Source organism: Mus pahari, chromosome 15 (assembly GCF_900095145.1).
Source record: "Mus pahari chromosome 15, PAHARI_EIJ_v1.1, whole genome shotgun sequence".
In the NCBI taxonomy this organism is placed as follows: Eukaryota; Metazoa; Chordata; class Mammalia; order Rodentia; family Muridae; genus Mus; species Mus pahari.
The window spans coordinates 2,601,792-2,624,847 of NC_034604.1; the positions used below are offsets into that span (position 1 = coordinate 2,601,792).

The following is a 23,056-nucleotide window of genomic DNA, read 5'->3' on the forward strand; positions in this document are numbered from 1 at the left end:
GTCACCACATAACGTACTATTAGTATGATAGACATGATTATAATAAAGTGCTATGCTAGAAACATTCACAAGAATTAAGTGGTAATTGACAAATGAAATTTTTAGTCTAAAGCAATATGGGAAAATAAATTTAATCATTTTTCAGCATTAAAGAAATTTATAGTTACTGTCCAATAATTAGATATAAAGATAAAAAATATATGCCAAAGAAATCTAGAATTTAAAGATTAATGATGCACAGGGGGGATTTACATGTTTAAGTGTACAACAATATAATAACAAGCAAGGGGTTCTATAAACAGCCAGTTTGGTCAAATCTGAAAGATATTACTTCTTATGAAAGGTTAAGACTGAAAAGTAATGTTTTTGGTACTGACACCTACTTTGAGTTTCTATTCTCCTAGAAGATTGAGGAGAAGAGAGTGAGGAATCACCCCAACCCCTTACTAACTCCCAGTCCAGGCAGACAGTGCCTTGAACACTCAACCCCACATCTGCTCACTCCAACATCTATGCTTATAAAATTACAAGATTCTGACAACAAACCTAGGAACATTTTAAGTAACAGTGTAAAAACCCTGATTTCAACACTCATTCACTTGCAAAAAAAAAAAATCTTCAATTTGCACCCTATACATTTATACCCACAGAAACTCTACAGCAATCAAGATTTACAGGGAAACCTTTGGAAGAACAATCTTATAACAAAACAACCAAAGCTAACACCACTAATGGACAAAGCATTAGAATCCTATCTACAAATCCAAGAAAAGCACTCAGCTATCCAGACTCGACTTTCACCTTATTTCAGGGTTTTTTCTGAGCTCAGTCATATGACTGCTATGTGTATTAAAGCAGCCTGAAAAGGTAAAGCCTGAAAAATGCTTAATGACACAGTAAGTGAGTAAAAGTGAAATACAGCCTACAGTCCTACAACCCTTAAGTGCGAGCAATAATGAATACACAACTATAGTTACAGTAAACAAACAACTGTACATTTATGTATCTCTGTAAGAATATGTGCATACACATCTTTCACATCCATGAGTAGTTTTAGTAAAAGCCATACATAAGCAGCAACAAGGAAACCCACACAGACATAATAAAGACACACCTACAACTACCTCCTTCAAGGTAATCTTACTTGTGAACTCATGTCATTTTAACAAGACGTGCTGCATAACACTGGATTTTATTCCATTAAAGTTATAGGTGCCATTATGTATAAGCTTGTCCTAGTGTAGTCTCTTTTCCATAGCCTCAAAAACTGCCCTACTTGAAGACAGCATATTTAGGTGATAAAACGAAATGGAAATATTTACTTGATGAAGCAATTAGCTGTGAATCTATTTCAAAGGCCAACTTAAAGAGACAGATTTCTACTAAAAATAAGTCGACGTCTGTTCTCAGGACAGTCACACTGCTGCCGCCTAAGGGCAATTAGATGAAAAAGGACATGAAGTAATTCTCAGTAAAGGTACCTTCAAGGATCAGTTTAAAGCTGAAATCTCACAGAAATGAGTGTGTAGGTGTTCATACATGCATGTACACCCTTGAAAATAATGGAAAACTTGAAAAAATGAAGTCTAAGTCTATCTCACCAAAATACTCATCTTTACTGCCGTTGGAAGAGGTAGCAGAGGTAGCTCAACAATAGGTTTCGCCTCGCCGTGTTATATATGGCAGTTAACAGTTTTCTATATACCTAGAAATGTAATTAACTCCTGAAATTGATTGTATTTTCCATTAATATAATAATTTCACTTGCCTAGGCTAATGTCAATACTAATAGATTTTCAAATACATCTTCAAAAACACTGATTCCAAAATGTCATTCATTTGTCTTTTAGATGTCTACATTTAATTGTAAAATATTCTTGAAAATAAAAACTGGAAACTGGTCTACTTTCATTATTGTTCTGTAAGTTAATATAAATATAGAAAGTGTGCACACTATACTCTTTTAAAAGTCTACCTTGTTTTATATAGAAAGACTAATTTACACTCAATTGTACTAACAAAACATCTTATTTTGAGCTGAATGAAATCAATTGTTTACAAAAGGATTTAAGACTGAAAGTAGCCAAACATTGGGGGAAAACTACCAGAGTTCATTTTAACCAGGACAGTGGTGTATACCTATAATCCCAGCACTCTTGAGGCTAAGGCAGGAGGGTCACTGTGGAAGTCTGAATGAGAACTGCCCTTATGGACTCATGCATTTGAATACTTGGTCCCTAGTTAGGTGAAAAGTGTTTGGGAAAGATTAAGAGATGTAGCCTCACTGAAGGAGGAGTGTTATTACAGGCACCTACCTGCACAACCTTGTGCTCGTAAGCTCTCAGCTACTGCTACCTGCTACACTTATGCTTCCACTGTGTTGATCATGAAGTGTAGCTCTCTTAATCCTGAGCCCTCCAAATTAAATGTTTTCTTTTATAAGGTTGGCTTTATCATGGTGTCTCTTCAAGAACAGTGCTGGAGCAGTAGCTAACAGCTTACAACTGATCCACAAGCACAAGGCGTGTGTAGTGGGGAAGCCTACCTGTAATAACACACCTCCTCGAGTGAGGCCTCACCTAATCTTTCCCAAACACTTTCAGTTGCTAAGTTCCAAGCCAGCCTAGGCTACAGAGAAAGATCCTGGTGGGTGGGAGAGAGAGAGAGAGAGAGAGAGAGAGAGAGAGAGAGAGAGAGAGAGAGAGAGAGAGAGAGAGAGAGAGAGAGAGACACCTTCCAATTATGCTACAAAAGTGATCAAAGACCTTTTTAAAGGTAATGTGTTTAATTATGGAATATTATCATCCCCTTTCCCTTCTCCTTCTAATAGATATGACTGATATACTGTAAATGCCCGCCATGCCCTCAAAGAAAATCATATTCTAACAGTATAGATGAAGAAGTTTAAGAAGATCCTTTCTGAAACCTGAATCAAAATCCATATCCTATTAGAAACATAGAACATCACTTCTCAGACTGATAAAAGCAATATTATGGGAGAGAATAGAGCAAGTAGGATCGCAGGCTTTCCTGGGACAAAGAAAATGAAACCTTTACTATATAAAACTTCCTGAAGAACAAAGACAGCAAAAGTGGCTTAAAATAGTGTGTGTGTAAACATTATATACTATACACACATATACATACATGCACATGCTAGCTCAAATATGTCAAGTACATATATCAGATATCAGTAAGTCACAAAAACAGTTGATCTATTGTACAGAATTTGAGAAATCTCAAAGCCAAAACTAACACATAGTAACTGATACTAAATACAAACGCATGTCATTTATTTAAGAAAATATTTTCCCACTGCATGTAGACAAAACCATTAACTTACATGCAAGAATTAAGTAACTACTGTGCGTTCTGCCCTAAACGGGATATCTGTATCACTTTCCGAGGCTCAGGGCCATCAAGAAAGAGTGAAGAACGAACTAATACAGGAAGGAATGCTCTGAAGGTCTTCTGGATATGATGTGGCTCAGAGCAGCAGAGACTGCCTGCATAGCACCTTGTCCAGACGAAGGATCTCAGCACTCTAGCACACATGGGAAGGAGGTCAGGCCTCAGTCTGCCCTGAGGGATCATGGGCAGCTAATGGATGGGCTGGGGTGGCATCACACTTCTCAGTGGTGCAGCACCCAAGCTTACTGAGCAACCCTTGGTTAAATGCAGTGGGCTATAAAAGCAAACAGATGGAAGTAGGGAGATTTTGTTGAGAAGGGATTCAGTGGGAAGAGCATAAGATAGGCTAATGAGGGGGCGATATAATCAAAGTACATTATATGTACATAATAATGAAAAAATTAAAACAAAATAACATTATTTTGTACTGGCTCAAGATAAGTTAATATTTTTGCTAAAAATTATGTTTAACTACAGCAAAATTTTATATAAACATTAGTAAAAATATCTAAAACTCACTGTGAACAATATAATTCCCAAACACTTGCCAAAACTCATTTTTTCCAAGCTCTTACCTTGTCGTTGGAGTCCAACACAATGGTGCTATGTCTCCATTTAGTTAACACTATTGGTTCTTGCAGCCGCCTGTCCAAGCTCCTACTTTTAATTATTTCTCTCTGCTGCTGAGATGAAGCATTATACTAAACAAAACAAAATACAGTCCACAGGTAAAAGATACAAATATGAATCTACAATAGCTCCTAATGACACATGATCACTAGGCGATGTTCAAGTGATACCACACCAAGAGTTGTCTCATCTCAGACTTCTTACTGAGCAGCCTTGTAACATGACTGAGACCTTGATTTTAGGGTTGGATATACCCGGTTAGTGTTGTCTTTTGTAAAATATTTACTCCTCCAAAATTTTTCTTCAGTTGCAAAATAGAGCAGAGCTGTCACCTCACTCAGAGTTGTTCTAAGAGTAAATGAAGTAGAAACATCCCAGTTCTTCATAAGAATATTACCACAGTTATCATAAGGCTTAAGTAAGGTTTACACTACAGTTTTTACATTTAATGGTTTAAAGGTTTATCTTTGTTTCATATACTGCTATTTTTCTAAAGTATACAAGTTCTGAACACTACTTCTGAATATACCAACTGTGTAGAAAACAGAACAATCACTGTCAAAAGAAAACTGCATGTGAAATTAGTATGCTATCAGTACAGTATTAAACCATAGAGGAGTTTGCAATGTTAAGTAGATCATACAAAAAGATAGAGAACTATAAAGCTTTGAGAGTTGTATTACCTTATGTAGGTTATTTAAATGCTTTAAGCTGTAAAAATAAACTTTTAAACAGATACTTTTCTTCCCCCCTGAAAGGGAAGGATTCCTTGTATCACTGCCCCTCAGCTCTAAAATCAGTCCAGCAAACCTTAGCTTTCAATGACTTTGATTATAATTTCACTAATTATATATTAGTGTATGCGTGCATAGTATGTTATTTTTTTGACTCCTCAAAGCGAATGCATACAAACCAATTCAGTGTTTTCTAACAACTATCTTCAGATTATTACTTCTAAACTAAACAATGATAATGCTTAAAGACCACCAATATCCTGTGCCAGATATTTAATTGTAAAGAGACCTGTTACACAGGGCTTCTCTGAAATACAATCATCTCAGCAAACGTGACTGTGTAAGTTTATATATGAAATTTTCATGGAACCTTGCCTAGGTTTTGAGCTTGTAATTACTAAGATTTAGAAAGCCTTTCTAGTGGTAAGAAAAATAATGTAAAATTAATTCAGGTAATCATCATAATTTTTTTTTTTTTTTTTGGTTTTTCGAGACAGGGTTTCTCTGTACAGCCCTGGCTGTCCTGGAACTTACTCTGTAGACCAGGCTGGCCTCGAACTCAGAAATCCGCCTGCCTCTGCCTCCCAAGTGCTGGGATTAAAGGCGTGCGCCACCACGCCCGGCCAATAATCATAATTTTAAATGTACTCATAATTTACTAGGCAGAAAATATTCATAGGGGCAAAAACAAGCACAACAAAATGTGAGACACCAATAACAAAGTACACATAATAGAGAAAAAGACCAAAGAAATACCACAACTTAAACACCCTTAGTTTAAAATGATGACCAAATTTTAACATGTTTCTAATTCCTATAAAAAACTTTTTAAAAATCTGAACTAAAATCTTAGTGTGTATTATTTTAAGCACATACATAAAAATAAGTTATAGTAAGAACGTAGCACTAAGTTTTACTGTTTTAATGTAATATATTTGTTTCAGGTATTTTTTCTAAAGTAACATAGTATTAGGTACATATTGATGCCTTCTGAATACAACTTCCAGATCCATCTCTCGTTCCCTTTTAAGCTATATTATATGATGAACTATAGGTTCATCACCCACATGCATCTCATATTTTGATAAAATCCTAGTATCAATATATTGTTTAGCTAAGTGTACTGTGCCCTATGTTTATCCATACCTGGTAGTGTCAAATGTGTGTGTGTGCTCACGCACATATGATTCACTTAAATACACCTTCACTGATGATGATCTTGAATAAGATCACTATCCTTTCTCCTAAAAAAGACACAAGGCCCATTCCATGTAAGACCCTCAGATAACCAGACAGGCTGATACTACTGGCATTAAGTAGAACTCTTATTTTGGGGGATAATAAGAGACTACTTTCAAGCTATCAAAAAATTTCCTGATTGAGAATAACCCAGATGAGAAAGTGGTAAATATACATTTCTGACCACGTTAGGGAACCACGGGGTTGCAAATGAACTTAGAAAAAAAATAGTCTTCTGCTTTTTAAAGAATAAAACAAAGCTAAGAATAAATCTGTAAAGTAAGTTTAAAGCTACCCTGGTCGACATGGGGAACTTCAGACCAGTCTGAGCTACAAAATGAGACTTAAGTCTCTAAAACAACAAACAAAGACAACAATAAAAAAACAAACAAAAAACAAAAACAAAAAACAAAAAACAAGCCAATGAGTCTCATGCAGCTGTCTTCAGACATTATGCACATGAGGCCAGCATTAAGCTTCTTACCTTTGGCAATTCCCACTCTGACCGAGATCCATCTGCGCTGTAGTAATACTGTCTGCCTTGATCATCAACATGCTTGAGCCACTACAAAAACACAACAGGTTCGTATTTAATTTAAATAAAGGCTAGTTTAAATGGCTATAGTAAGATTATTAGATATTACTCTTAGAAATTTCATCCTAATAGCAACAAATAGGTAAACAAATGAACTCAAGAAGCTTAGCATGATAGGAAAGTGCACTTATGCTTGCTAAGTATAATACTCAATATTAGTATGCATGTCTCTCCTCAAATGTCAAATAATAATTCAAATATTATTTGACAACATAGTAAGAAACATATGACATAAAACATATACAGAGACACATATCTGCTGGTATAGCAAAGTGTCTAAAACAACCTGAGAACAGGTTTAAAACATTAAAAACATACTTTTCAAGTTTTAGGTATAAAAATCTCATAATTAATTTTACACAAATCCTCATTATTTCCCTCAGCCAATGCATTTTAAGTAACAAGAGAACTGCACATAATATAGAACAGAGAATAAATAATATTTTTATAGAAGTAAAAATCACTAATTTTATACATATTATATAGTATATATTATATACTATATATTATACATATAACTGAAGCAGGGAAAAGGGCTAGTTGCTTAACCCCTATCTTTAACTAGCAAACCAGTCAGCCACCATTTAAAATGACTTTTCAGGTAGTGCTTAAAATTTTGATATTTATTAATCACAAAATATTAGATTCATGGTTTTTGTTTTACACAAACTCAGTCGTAACGGAAAAAAAATATAAGTGGTATGAAAATCTGTGATAATAGAGGTTGGAAAATTCACTGGAAAAAACCCCAACTTTCCCCAAGAGAAATACCAACAAATATGTTTATTGAAGAACCTTAAGCAAATGACAACAGGCCTGCCCTCAAAGGTTCATCTGAATGGGTTATCAGTACCAGAAAACCACTATTGCTGTAGCCCATTTAAACTGTGAAGCAAGAATCGGGGTGTAGCTTGGTAGTAGAGTGCTTACATATCATATGTGAACCCCATGTTCTATCCCCAGCCACAACACACCAACAAAACCATGAATCAGTAGTCCTCCTATGTACTCCATTGTAAAATTGCTATGAGGAATACTTCTCATGAGATTTTTTAGAAAAAAGAGCTTTCCTGATCAGTTGAGACTAACCTCAAACTCAACATCCCACCTCTGCCTCCCAAGGGCTAGATTATACATATATACCTCCATACCAGCTTATGAGTTTATTTTATTACTATTAAGTCTCAGTACACAATTATCTCATGAGGATTCTGTCAAGGTATACTAGATGAGAAAAGAAGAAAAAGAGAAGTACCTTTTCCTTAGTATAGTCACTGGTATATAAGGTATGCCCACGTTCATCCAGCTCTTCTGACCAACCCCTGGGAGGAGAACCACACTGACTATCTGACTGGCTGAAACAACTGCTGTGGTAGTTTTCTTCTGATGAAAGAGGCTATAAACAGTCAGAAACACAAGAATTTTCTTCTTTGAATATAAATATGCAGTGAGTGAGAATCTAAAAAGCCTGGATTTACTTGGCTATACATACTAGGATAAATTGAATATATTAATAATATAATATTTACTTTTCAAAATATATTGTCTTCAGTATATTATAAGTTGTGAGGTACAATTAACATTGGTTATTTCATCATATTAATACAATCCTAGACAAAGAAATATTTATTTCCTGACAAAAATAAAAATAATTACAGTTTAGATACAGAACAGCCTCAAAGACTTATGTGTGAATGGCTTGGCTCTCAGCTCTTGGAGCTACTGAGACAGTGCTAACCCTTCGGATGAGGTCAATCCATACCTGAATTAATGAAGAGTGAGAGAGGACTGGCCTGTGCGAATGGGTAATAATAGGCAGCATGTATTTTAGGGTATAAACTGTCCCTGGCTCCTTGCTGTCTGTCTCCCATCCCTCGCCTCTCTTTCCTAGCAGCTGTCTGGAGGTGAGCAGCTTTCTTGCACTACGTTCTCCACTATGATGTTCTCCCTACAAACAGCCAGAGACAACAGACCCAACTGTCCACAGACTGGAAATATGAGCATAAATGAACCTTTCCTCCTTTAACTTGGTTTTCTACAGTGGATGTCACAATAGAAAGGAAATTAACAAAGGCATCTTTACCATTCCCATCCTAGTAAGATTACATATATAAATCATGTGAGCAACTAGCCAGAAAAGACAGTGTACTCTTTATAGGAGAAAATGACAGCTGAGCTTTCCGCATCAACAATGGAGGCTAAGTTAGCAAACCAACCCAACCAAAGAACCACCTCAAAAGCCAACTTGGAACTTAAGTCCTTAAGTAACTCAACACTGTGTGCGCTGAGCATGTGTAGGTGCATGTGTGTGCATACACATACACATTTCCAGACCAAAAAAAAAAAAAAAAGATCCTATCACTAAGAAAAGTTCACAAGGAAATTTAAAAGCATGTACTAAAAACAGAAGAAATTTGAGGGAGAAAAAGTAAAATTAAGGATTAATGTCGAGTTGTAATACACAATAGAGAAGCTAAAAACAGAAACAAAATATACAACAATAAAAGCATGTAACCACCGGCTTTAAGGGCCAGAGGAGACTGGTAAAGGTTAAACTGTGTTAAAGCAGACATGGTGGAAGTCCGGCAGTGGGTAGCAGGACTGCTACACTCAGACCAGGTAACCCTTTGCTGCGAACAGTTGTCATATGCTGTGTAAACAGTAGCAGCAGCTCTGGCCTCTAACACAGCAGTGCTCCCTCACTGTGGTTCTTAGTCTACTACAGACACTGCCAAGATTCTGGAAAGCACATTTGATAATCACCAGATAAGAACCACTGTACTGAGGAGGTCATCAGGAAAGCTTCTGAAACAGCCTCTCAACCTGTGTGTCCCGAGCCCTTTGAGGGTCAAACAACCGTTCACGGGGTCACATATCAGATACTTATATTACGATTCATAACATAGCAAAATTACAGTTATGAAGCAGCAGCAATAATAATTTTAAGGTTGCAGGTCACCACAACATGAAGAACTGCATTGAAAAGTTGCAGCATTAGGCTGGTTGAGAACCACTGCTCTAAGGTAAGACAGAGAGGCGTGGCCACTTCCTATCAAATTTTACGAAAATAACTATAGTGAATTATGTCTAAAAAAATACCCACCTACAAGAACTGGAAGAGCAGAGTTAGCAGATATCAAACATCTCACTTAACCATGCAGAAGAGAGCTTAGTCTAAACTGGCAGGTAGAAAATGGTATTGGATACCAAGAGACTTACTGGAGCTGGCTCAGAAACAAGCGCATTAGACCCGGGAGCTGACATTTAGGGTATGAAAGATGAGAGGACTAACAGTACCAGAATCCGTTCTTCATGCCCATTCTCTAGGCACAGTTCCCAAGCATAACTAAGATGTTAATCCCCTCAAGAGGACAATCAGGAAGAACTTCAGTTGCAAAGCAAACACAATTAAGATGGACTCAAAGACTAAGGCACCCAGGCCTGAATGCTGACACCAATGCCTTAGAGGCCCTCATGTTGTAGGGAGAGGAGCTGAAAACCTCAGTCTGTGGAAGAATTCACTGGGTCCAACAGGGAAGACAAGCAACTGGTAGATGCCCAATTCAAGTGAAGTTTAAAACAACTTGTAACTGTGAGAGAAAATTATTTCCCTAGAATTTTACACTCAAGCATTTGATTAATTAAATACAAAGACGTTTTCAGATTCACAAAGTCTCTCAGTTTTACCTCCCATGTGCATCCTTTCTTCAGAACTGATAAAAAGATGTGTCCAATGTCTATTCTTACACATAAATTGAGAACATGATAGACAAATCACTTTCATTTACAGAACTAAAAAACTATGAAATACATACAGAATTCCTGAGTATATTTCATTTTTTCTACTGTTCTGTAATTATAAAGATTTTACAATCAATATACAAGATTTTTTTTTCCAAATCTTTTTGGAACTTTCATAGCCTTTTTTTCTTTTTTCCTTTTTTTTTTGAGCAGTCTTGCTTTGATATTTTTGTTCTCAATTGTGAACATTTTAAGTCACCATGAAAGAGAGCTATGAATAACCAACTGAAAAATAGGACAAGAAGGGGAATATTAGCTACAAAGCTCTTAGATTCTGCTAAATGCAGGACAGGTGACCTAGCTCCATCCTAGAGCCCTGTGCTTATTTGTGTAGCTAGCTGCTTCCTGTGAGAGTTGGTGGCCCTAAAGACAGCCAAGCACAAAATAACAGGACTTCACTGAATCCCACCAATTCAACCTGCCTTTTACCTACATAGCTTAGCTAAACTATAAAAACAACAACAACAACAACAACAACAACAACAACAACAACAACAACAAAACGGTGCTTCCCTAAAATGTAACTAGTAGGTATCTATAACAGCCTGCAGGAGGTACTGGAGAGAGAGGAGGAAAGCAGAAGTAAGAACAGTGTATAGCTGGGCATGGTGGCGCACGCCTTTAATCCCAGCACTCAGGAGGCAGAGGCAGGTGGATTTCTGAGTTCGAGGTCAGTCTGGTCTACAGAGTGAGGTCCAGGACAGCCAGAGCTATGCAGAGAAACCCTGTCCAAACAAACAAACAAACAAACAGTGTATAACAGTTCTAAGGGAGTTATCCTCACACTTGACTAACCCAACTAAAGCAAAGGAATAATCATTACTTCTCTTAAGCAGAATTAAAGGACTGCCTTGTATCCTTACTGACAGAAAAACATGAAGAGTTTGATAGCCACAGAAAACTAACTGTTTTGATCAGTTAAGTAACTTTGTTTCTATGTATCTTGCTAGGTTTTAGCCATGGCCCTCCTTTCCTTTTTATTGATTTAAGTAATAAGCATCCTTTTGGGGGTGAAGGAGCCACTGTACTGGGACAGTCTAAAGGTGGCTATGCAACCAGGACTGGCCCTGACATTGTGATTTTTCAGCCTCATATCCCAAGTGCTGTGAGTTTCACATCTGCTGTGCTGGCTCCTTCTGATGCAATAAAGAGAAGGTCCTGCAGTGGGCAAAAGCCAGTGAATGTTCTTTAATGACAGCATCTATACACTAGTTAAAGGTTTGAAGAAAGCTTGGGGAAATCTTAGAGGTTCAAATGTTCTACCATACTGACACCAAGAAACCAAGCTTTTTGTTTCATTTCTGAATAATGAAGAAAAACTGGGAGCCTTGCTGTTTGGCTCTGATATACTCATACCTCTTGCTCTCCTGGGCTCTGAAAATCTCGACTTGTGCTCACATCTCGAGCCCATCGAGGTGGTTTCCAGGTTCGCTCCTGGGTTGTGCGGTTATAGTAGTAACAACGGCCTGAACTGTCCTTGTGAGTCTCCCATTCCCCATTAACTTGAATTGCTGGGCTCCCAGGAAGAGGAGGAAGAGCAGACTGTGATATTTTCAGTTCCTGTAGGTTAGCATAGACTGGAGAATCTGGCCTTCCTTGATTAGGGGGTGTGGTTGCCTGTGAAATAAAATTTAAATCTCATGTTTAAATGGCGTTACATTTACAAATTGAAATGACATTAAAAAGACTTATAAATAACCATACTAATGTATTTTAAAACTTGGGGAAATATCAAGAGCTGAGGGTGTATCTCTGTGGCACACCCCTTGCCCAGAATGCGCAAGATCTGATTGTTAGCACTGCAAAATAAATGAGCAAATAAGTATCTTAAAACAACACAGAAAACTCACCAAGAAATTTTAAATGAAAAATAAAAATATATAAAACCATGGGCATAAATGGTATAGTTTAATATTCATCGCCAGATTGAAAATAAGTACCTTCAAACAGAATCCAAAATGAGCTTGACAGATTTCCCCATTCCAAAAGCAATATTCAATTAATTGAAAGCTGTAGGTTCTATTCAAGATCTCACACCAGAAGATTGTACAACACTGGGTAAGACCACTTCAACTATCCAAACGTCAAGTATTTAACTAAAGGACTGGACTAAACTCCTAAGGTTTCCTTTGGCTTTAAAATTCTAAGATTTTAGTCAAAAAATTTAGAAAAAGGTTTAATTATGCGTATGTATGTGTCTATGTCAATGTATGCTTCATGAAGCTAGAAGGAAGTGTCGGATTCCCTGGAGCTGGTTGTGAGCTGCCCAATGTAGGTGGTGGGAAACAAACAGCTCCACTGGAAGACCGTGTTTTTAAATATTGAGCCACCACTTCAGACAATTTAAATAATATATTTCTATAGCCCTACCCTCTGCAAGATACATGGTAATCTAATCACTCTCAATTCAACAAATAATTTAAAAATGTAACTGGAAAAAGAAACACTTATTCATAGTAGGGAGACAAACAGTTAACTAATTAAAAAAAAAAAATCTTAAAACCCAATGAGAATACTTAAAAGAAGTCCAAGGACTGGCTCAGTGGTATACTGTGTGCTTAGAATCCCAAACCACATACTTACTCCTCAGCACCACAGAAACTTAAACAGACATAAGCCCTGTTCCTAATTTCAAAACTTTATTACACATAAATTCTCTACAAATTAATACACAATCTCAACATGTAGTATGGTTAGCACACTAGTACTTATCGGACAACAAAATTTACTGAGTGAACAAAGAATGTAAACACAATGGTCAAATAAGCACAAAACTAAGGAATTGAAACTGGTTAGATGTGACAGAGAGCAATCATTTTTAGTTTGGGAAAAGGATGGTCAGCTATGCCCCTATCTAAGAATAAAACATCTCCAAATGAATTGTGCATCATGTACAAACACATAAAAATCCTGTCTTCTAGGATTTCATAATGTAGTAAAGAAAAGTGAAACTAACTGATCATTTGAATGAGTAACAGACAATGTTGAGATTACATGGGAAACATACACTCACTGGAGCAAAATGAAACATCCTGAGCAAGAGTGAGGAGACCTTTGGGATGAAAAAATTAAATAAAAGAGAGCTAGCTGGGAGGCAGAAACACATGAAGAAAACAGCATGGCAGGAAGCCAGCCATGGTGACACTTACCTTGATCCCAGCACTCAGGAAGAAGAGGCATGGGTATCTCTGTGAGTGTAAGGCCACTCTGTTCTACATAATGAGTTCTAGGTCAGCCAGAGCTGCAGAATGAGACCTTGCCTCAAAAAGGTGGGAAAGAAAAGAACCAGCATGGCACCAGTCACAGGCTCATGTGATCCCATAAAGTATGTGAAGAAGTGGAAAGGGGAAACCCTTAGGTTTTAAATTCTTAGGAATACCTAATTAGTAAAAGAACAAGATCGACCTATGTGCCATGTTTAAAAGCACCGATGTTGCTAGTGGTGTAACTCAAAAGTGCTTGTCTAACATGCACAAGTCCATGAGTTCAACTATCAGCACAGTTCCCTTGGAAAGAAAGAAAACTATCACAGATTTTGAACATTTTGAACTACTATAACATTAAGAGGGATACAATTATGAGATGTACTTCATGGGTGGAGTGCCTACTTAGCATATACAAAGCCCTAGATTTGATTCAAGCACAGCAAAATCAAGAATGGTGGTATATGCCTATAATCTGGGAGGCAGAGAGAGGCAGGAGGATCAAGAGTTCAAGGTTATCCTCAGCTACACAGCAAATTCAAATTCAGCCTGGACCACCCTATCAAAGGGAAGGGAGGAGGGAGAGAGACAGTGAGTGCATCCCTCTCCACCCCTCTCTCAGATCCGTTGGCAGAGGGATGCCCATAGCACAGATGAGGAGAACTGCAATAAAAATGGCGGGAACAAGCCAGGCATGGTGGTGCACGCCTTTAATCCCAGCACTTGGGAGGCAGAGGCAGGCGGATTTCTGAGTTCGAAGTCGGTCTACAAAGTGAGTTCCAGGACAGCCAGGGCTACACAGAGAAACCCTGTCTCAAAAAAACCAAAACAAAACAAAAAATGGTGGGAACGCACAAGTGAGGTGAGCTAGAGTCCAGATAGAACCAGGTTAAATAATCACACAGATGTTACATTTGTGTGAAATAGTTTGTTTCATAACTTTAAACTATAGATTAGTATTACAATAGAGAACTGCACAGCAAGAGGAGGGACAGGAGAAGCTCCTTGGATTCTATTGCTTGGTATCCTATAATGTCCAACTGGAAATGCTCAAACTAGATACATCAACTGGGAGCTGAGCAAAACCAGGGCAAAAATTATAAAGGGAAAGATATTGGGTGAGTAAGTTAAGAGAATATACATGAGAACCTGAGAAAAGTGAAAAGACAGGAAAAGTGAGCACAGAGTATTTGAGAGGTAGCACATGGTCTAAGAATAGTGACCTCTGTTACCATCTGTATAAGTATAGACAAGACCAGGAAAACAGATCCAGTTAGGAAGGTAGAGTAAATGTCTTCTACAGCAAATGCTGTGCTGGAAAGACAAAGAATAGGCTTTCCAAGGGGGAGCTCAACAGTGCCAAATCCACAGACCTTATAAGGGCTAGAAGTCATCTGACTCAGCATTCAACTTATTAAAAAGATTCAGTTACCAGTCTTCAGTATTTGGCCTGCCACTATCAAAGAGAGTGGACCTAAGTTCAGATCCCCAGCCCCACACCACATCTGTAACCTTATCACTGTGGATCTGGGGCTCACTGGCAGAAAGCTTAGCCTAATCAGCAAGCCTACAGGCTCACTGAGAACCTGTCTCAAAATAAGGCAAAGAAGTGACTGAAAAGTATATCCCAATGTCAACTTCTGGCCTTCAAACGGACCCACACAGGCAAGTGCACATGCATATAACACACGGAGAAATGCATACATACCTCACAGTTTCTAGATGAAATATTAGTCCTGTTTAATCCACTCCATACTCATAGTCCACTTAAATCTTCATTTTTTGCTTTAAAAAAAGATGATTTATTCATTTATTGTGGGGTTGTCTATGTGAGCATATGTGCAAACCATGGGTGGAAGTGGGTGCATGCATCTGTATTTCTGTGTTGGACACAAAAGGCACTGGATGTCCTCCTCTTTTCACTCACCTATTCCTTTGAGGCACAGTCTCTTCCTGAACTTGGGGCTCCTTTTTCATTGGCTAGACTGGAAGCTCTCACATTTCTGCCTACCTTAGAATAAGGTACAGAAATACAGTGTACATCCAGCTTGTTGTGCAGACCTTAGGATCAGACTTGGGTCCTCGTGATTCTACAGCAAGCACTCTAAATGCGAGGCTCTCTCCAGCCCCTGGCTTGAGTGTTTGAATTGGTATTTCACTATGCGTCCTACAGTTGTCTTGAACTGAACTATGTAGCTTAGTCTAGTTTTCAACTCTTGCCTCAGTTTCTCAGAGTACTGAAATAACAGGCGTGTGCCACCACACTAGGTCTGTCTTCAGTTTTCAGAAAGAGAGGGAGAGAATGAGAATTAAAAGAAAAAGGACAAATTTAAGTTTAACTTGGAACCCATATACAGATAGAAAGAAAGAACTGACTCCATAAAATTGTGCTGAACTTCAAAAGTACACAGTGGCTCAGGTGCCCACACAGCATGTAGATATGCACACAGATGAAATAATGACTTGGGGGGGGATACAAAACAGAGGTTCTCTGTGTGGTCCTGGCTGTCCTGGAACTTGCTCTATAGAACAGACTGGCCTTGAACTCAGGAATCTGCCTGCTTCTGCAGGGATTAAAGTTGTATGCCATCTCACCTGACTAAAGTTATTATTTACTTTATATATTAAAGTATTTTGTCTGTATGCCTATGCCACATGTCTCAAAGGTCAGAAGAGCATCAGATTCCCCAGAACTGGAGCTGCGATAGAAATTGAACCTGAATCCTCTGAAAAAGTAGCCAGTGCTATAAATCGTTAAGCCATCTCTCTAGCCATTAACTTTTTAAATTTTGTAAAAATACATCCATAAATATTTTTAAAAGCTTTTGCAAAAAAACAAATCTGGTTACAGAAAAATCATTTCCTTACAAAGATGTTCACTGTACTGTTACTTAATAGAGTAAAACTGAATACCTAAGAACAAAGGCATGGTTATTACTGTCTAACATTATATAAGCTTGAAAAAGGCCATATGTAATTGATTTAAAACAGCGCGCGCGTGCACACACACACACACACACACACACACGAAAAAGAGAATAGAAAACTGCACAGTAAATCCTATCTAAAAACTGGAAAACATGAAGAAAAACCAAAGGGTACAAGTTTTTTCTGAGTAAGAACAGGTAGAACTTCTCTACATTTCATCTCCTATCTTTACTATCATGAGGAGATTACCCAGAGTTCACTTAGGCGCAGAGTCTAGGGGTGACAAGCACCTGCACCAGCACGATCAACACAGAAGAGTTTCCCGAGGGTACTAGATGAGTTATCTATCTCGTCACCTAGGGGTGTTAAAATTCTTGGGCAGGACACAGAACTACAAGCAGTGGTGGAAAAGTCAAGAACCTACACGTAAAATGCCCTGGTTAAACTCTCACACACACTGTTGTACTGAAGACTGATAAAACTCAATCAGTAGCATTAGTCTCCTTCGTCTAAGAGCAAATACTTACGCGCGATTCTTTAATCTACACTCCAGCTGACTCTTCCGACTTAGGGATCTAAGCAAAAATTAACAAAGTGCTTAGAATATATGAATCAAAGTAAAATTCATTTTCTAACATTTGTAAGAAAAACCTTGTTTGTATATTGTCATCAACAAAAAAAGGTGAATTTTTCATGCAAGGAAAAAAAATCAGCCTTTAAAAAGAGAACAAAAATCCAAAGTTAGCTATATAAGCTACATCTGTCATTAATTCACAACTGAATGGGGACTAGCTGCTGCACATGACCCGATTTTATATTTTAAAAAGACTTGGCCTATTCCACTTTAGTCTCAAAGGATCTCCAGAAAGGAATTCTGGAAGTACATCTAAAGAGAGCTGCAAATTCAACCTGTGTCTGAAGTTTTATTTCAATATACAAAGTACTGTTTGTCTTTTTACCTTTGATGTTATCTTAAGAAATATACTACAATAAACTTCAGAGAATAGCAGAATCCAAGTCAGCTTAGGAGAAACACCTCATTTATTAAACAACATGCTACACACCTTGATTCTTAAAACCCTACTTCCCTAGAAATTCAGAAGTACACTATTGAGCAGAATAAATCCCTACAGCCAATAATCATATTGATTTGGTAAGGGGTTAATGACTAGGCTCCAAAACTGAATGTAAATTATTTTCAAGTCTAATTTATGCAACAAAAACGTGTGTGTGTGTGTGTGTGTGTGTGTGTGTGTGTGTGTGTGAGAGAGAGAGAGAGAGAGAGAGAACGTGCAAGCATGCCAGGCAAGACACAGACCTATAATCCCAGCACAGAGGCAAGAGGAATTCCTCCAAACTCCAGACCAGCCTCGTCCTCATAGAGAGCTTCATAATAGCTAGGATTACATAGTGAGACCCTACCTCAAAAACAAAACAAAAAATTAGATATGTATATCATATCTTTATAAACTAGTTGCTTAAACAGAGGTCTCTTTGCTATAATTGTTTATTATAACACTGGCCCAATTAATAGAAAATAAAGAACAAACTCTACTAAGTCGCCAACAGCAAAAACGTGGCTAAAATCTATCAACAGTAACTCCAAAGCAAAGTGTTTCACTGAAGGCAACTATTAAAAAAACAGTATAGAAGCCATTTAACAATTCTGAAACAAAATTATAAATCCAAACACTATCTTAAAGCACAGCTTCACTGAGGCTCCAAGTTATGCATACCACACTGTTATTCTTGATATTTTACTTTTTAACATTTAAGTACCAATAACAAACAGGTCCCAAGAAGAAATTCTGAAGCCCAACTAATGCTCATTTCTAGAAATCCTGCAACACACTAATGAAGTCACTTATATACTATTTGGGTTTTTTGTTTTTTGTTTTTTGTTTTTGTTTTGTTTTTTCAAGACAGGGTTTTTCTGTTTAGCCCTGGCTGTCCTGGAACTCACTCTGTAGACCAGACTGGCCTCGAACTCAGAAATCCACCTGCCTCTGCCTCCCGAGTGCTGGGATTAAAGGCATGCACCACCACGCCCGGCTCACTTATGTACTATTAACTCTCAGAAACAGGTACAAATTAATAGCACTGTCCGTCCACATGCCACAAGAAAACCAAAGTCACAGAAGTTGCTGTTGCAAGTCCTAGATGGAAGTGACCAAGATATCATCGCCACGCACATCAGCTTTCAGTTATGAAGATAGATTAACCGAAAGGAATCAAAGAAAACTCTCCTTTCAGATCAAATGCTCTCACTAGTATCCTTTCGTCCAGCTGTGCTGCTCTGTGGCTTTCTGTAAGGGTGCTTAATACATCATTCTCAGCCCAGATTTCCTTGTCTACTTTTCCCTCCAGAACTTGATTTTGTCTGGCTTATCCCTTCATCTTCTAAGCCTAGCATCACACAGATAAACACTCAGCAAGTTCCTATGCAAAAGATACGTTTACACAACTAAGGAAGCTGCAAACAGGAATGCTACAATGGAAATCAGTCTAAAATCAATTCTGTCTTTCTATCTTCATAGTCTACATGGGAAACCTTACCTGATGCCAATGCCCTCCCTCTAACATCCCTCTCTTCCTGAGCTACAGTTACACACAAGTAGTATAAAGGGATACTGCAGCTAAGACTCCACAGACTCGCCCTCTTGCACTCCACTTGTTAGTTTAAATACAGTACCCTCATCTATCTCAAGTAATTCTGTGACTCTAACAGTTTTACTATTTTCCCATTAAAACATGACTTCAGTTCTTCCCACCTCTAACCACAGTAAGCCCAGACCCTACCTTCTGATGAAATGACCACAACTACCTACAGTGAGGTCCACTGACCCATTTCTTTGTCTTGTCCAATCTTCTTAGTACCACTAGCTAATCTCTACAAATCCATTTCTTATTGTTCATGTGCTAACGCTAAGTCGGAATCCCAGGACAGAAGTTGAGGATCTTAAGTACTCCCATCCCTAGCTGCCTCCACTCTGCTCTGCTGTGTCCTCTGCTCTATACTCCTTGCTACTCAATTCTATTAGCAAGCCCATTTTACTTTTCTCCCACAACTTGAAATATTTACCTCTGACATGTCTCATTCCCAGCAAACGACACATAAACCAGGAAACCAGAGATGTGGTTCAATGCAGAATGATGTCCCTCATTCCTTTCTGTTCACCTAACTGCATACGGCTGCAATGTATACTGCCACCCAGGGCTTTTTGTATTGGCTCCAGGGGCTTCTAAAACAGCATAAAATCCCTGGGGTTGGATACAATCAAATAGAGTTGGCTCAATCTCTCTGAGCCACTCTCTAACTTCAGAAGCAAATTTACACAGATTTCTTGTGTGTCTGAAACAGTACAAATAGAAATATACCAAGAGCCAGGAATGTTATCTTACATTTTTCAGTAGCCACATTAAAAAGGTAAAATAAAATTACTACTAATAATATGCATATTTAACCTAATATATCCAAAATATTATCATTTCTTTATGTACATATTCAACACAAAATATAGTTTCTTTTAAGCTTATGTTTTCAAAACTTATATTTTATAGTATATTTCAATTTAGATCTAGGATTCATTATGACTTATATTTGTGTTTCATAAACCTTATAGCTGAAAATACAACATACCCAAATTAGCCAAAATCCTTAACTTTACAACAAATGAACTTAAGTAAAATTTAAAATTTAAGCTGGAGGCTAGGAGATGGCTTATTGGGTAAAAGCTGGATGGGCCTGACCACATGAGTTCAGATCCATGCTGAATGACTTTGTCCTCTGACCCACACATGTGTGCTGTGATGTGTACACCCTCACACAACCATATATACACATACACAAAATAAGTAAGACTTCTGTGAATCTTATTTTCTCCTTTACTGTTTTCAAAAATCCATGGAGTATTTTTAAAAGTGGAAAAGCAAAGGAGATGGCTATAAGAAGCAAATATGTACTAATGAAATTTCATCATTGACAGGCTAAAAAATACCACCCAGACATGCTTGTCTTTGTCTGGTCTGCAAAGCACATGCAGTTCTCCCACAGAACATTATACAGCTATAGCAAGACACAGCTGCTATTTTATGCTGATGAAGTAGCAGACAATGAACTGGTCCCCTGCCATTCACAACTACAAATCTCCCTCCCAAGGGACTTGAATGGTAACTCTACCATCAGCATTCAGAGAATAACTAGAGATACTTTGTTCTAAAATTTCTGGAGATTAAAAGCTAATAATGGGGGCTGGAGGATGGTTCCATGGTTTAGAGCACTTACTTCTTTCCAGAGGACCAGAGACTGGGTCCCAGAACCCACATGGGGAGGCTCACAACTACCTATAAACTCTGGCTCCCAGGGATCCAGCACCCTCTTCTGCTCTCTCTGGGCACCTTCACACATGCTGCATTAATACAGACACACATATACACAAGCACACACATGAAACAAAAATAATAAAAATAAGAATTTTCAAACGGTTAACATTATGTAAATTGGAAAACAGGGCTCTGTGACTTACTTGTTGAACATATACTACATGTATAAGTTTAGAAGTTAGGGGTTCTGGCAGACCCATAATTTTTTAAATTCCTAAATTAATCTAGTTTCATATTTTAAGTTTAAATGCATTCATGCATTAATTCTACTCTCCTTTTCTGAGTATCTCTTGTTTTATGAGAATATTCTGAAACAAAAACTATTTGATCATAGAGCTTAAGAAAAAAATTTATAAACTGTCACTTCAGGCTCAAATAAATGGCTTTCTAGAATATCACACGTACCAATTCATTAATATGTTTGCGTAAGAACTTGATTTCACAGCTACTTAGATAATTTATTGATTACACAATGAATTAATAGTCTTAAGATTTCCTAAAGCTATGTTGAAAACCTTCAAAAACTAAGAACAGAATAGAGGCAGAAACATGGTGTCATTCTGACGTATACACACACACACACACACACACACACAGCCACTTAAGCTGGTTTTTTTTTTTTTCTTTCTACAACTCTTCATATACTCCCTACTCAAATGAAAAAGTGCAAGAAACACAAATATGCTCCACTCTATAGGGAGTCAAGTCTGGTCCAAACTGCAACTTGTTTTCCAAGACCTTTAGTAACTTTCTAGGGTTGTTTACAAGCTTCCATTTTCATCAAAAACTGGCTCTCAAATCAGGTTTTTTGAGAAAGATTCCAAAAACACAGAAGACATTCTTCTCTTAAGTCAAATTAAAGACTTTCCTGTTCCATGCCTGTCTATATGCATACTAGGTACCTGAACACAGACACCACAAATGGCAAAACCTGCACAGAGATTTAAATTCAGCTAAGATGTAGTTACTTCTTGCCCATCATTGCCTTTGGGGCTTCTACTGCTCTTTGAAATAAAGAATACTGAAAGGCATAAAAAACACCTGGTTCTTTGAAAATGCTCTTCCTTTTCGAGGAAGAAGGTACCACTCACTGTTAAGAACAAGTCTGCAACTCAGTTTCTAGTTTCCTCAGTCTCTCTCAATGAATGCACTAGGATGAAATGATATGCACAGTGTAATACGGTATTCCATGAGAACATTCTCAACAAAAAAATGTTCAATCATAGTGCTTAAGAAAAAGAATTTATAAACTGTCACTTTAAGCTCAAATAAATGGTTTTCTAGAATACCACACGTAGCAATTCATTAACAAGTTTGCTTAAGAACTCTATAGTGTTCCATGTGTGAGTGTCAATTAACTGGGTAGACACCAACATCTACCAATTACCATTTTGACTTTAAACTTACAACAACAAAAATTATAACAAGATCACATTCCTTCCCATTTGATTTTAATTTTAAAACTGCTAGTAATCTATCACACCTTACTAAAAAGACTTCTCATTATCCTTTCCTAGCATTCTAGCCCTATGTGCACACATCTTGAGTGTTCATACTAGCCATGACATGAGCATCCAACAATGTATCTAAAAGCAAGCATTCAAAATAAATTATTTTATTTTAATGTTTATTTTGAGCCCGTGTGCATGCTGGGGCCTGCAGAGGCCAAAAGAAGGTACTAGCTCCTCTGCAGCTGGAGTTATGAGTGGCTGTGAGCTGCCCCCTAAGTCCTGAGTCTACAGTGCAGCACCTAGGTGGGTGCTGGAAATCACACTGCAGTTTTTTGTTTGTTTGTTTTTTGTTTTTTTGCAAAAGGAGCACTAAATTGTAATAACTGAGCCATTCCCCAGTACCATTAGCACTCAAAATAAGTGAAGGAAAATCTGCCATGCTTAAAGAAGATATCTAAACAAAAATAACTAACAAAATTTAAAGACACAGTTACATGACTAAAAAAAAAAAAAAAAGATGCATTGACTGCCTAGAATATTCCTGTCTTCTTTAAATCATGAAATATAAATACAGAGGGCAAAATTGCTAGACAATACACAGAACTAAAGGGAAGTAATGCAGAAAACAAGTGTAACTTCTGTTGAGATCTTTTTTTTTTTAAAGCTTTATTTATTTATTAT

General features: G+C 37.5%; 1 protein-coding gene across 1 annotated transcript in view; it reads right to left on the bottom strand.

The window, feature by feature from the left end:
- Positions 1-23,056, bottom strand: part of Arhgap12 (Rho GTPase activating protein 12) — a 104,489-nt gene that overhangs the window by 21,528 nt on the left and 59,905 nt on the right. Inside the window, exons 4-7 of the mRNA XM_029547184.1 lie at positions 11,767-12,027; positions 7,865-8,005; positions 6,499-6,579; positions 3,987-4,112 (exon numbers count right to left, since the gene is read on the bottom strand). Of these exons, the coding sequence (XP_029403044.1) occupies positions 3,987-4,112; positions 6,499-6,579; positions 7,865-8,005; positions 11,767-12,027 (609 nt within the window). The remainder of the gene's footprint in view (positions 1-3,986; positions 4,113-6,498; positions 6,580-7,864; positions 8,006-11,766; positions 12,028-23,056) is intronic.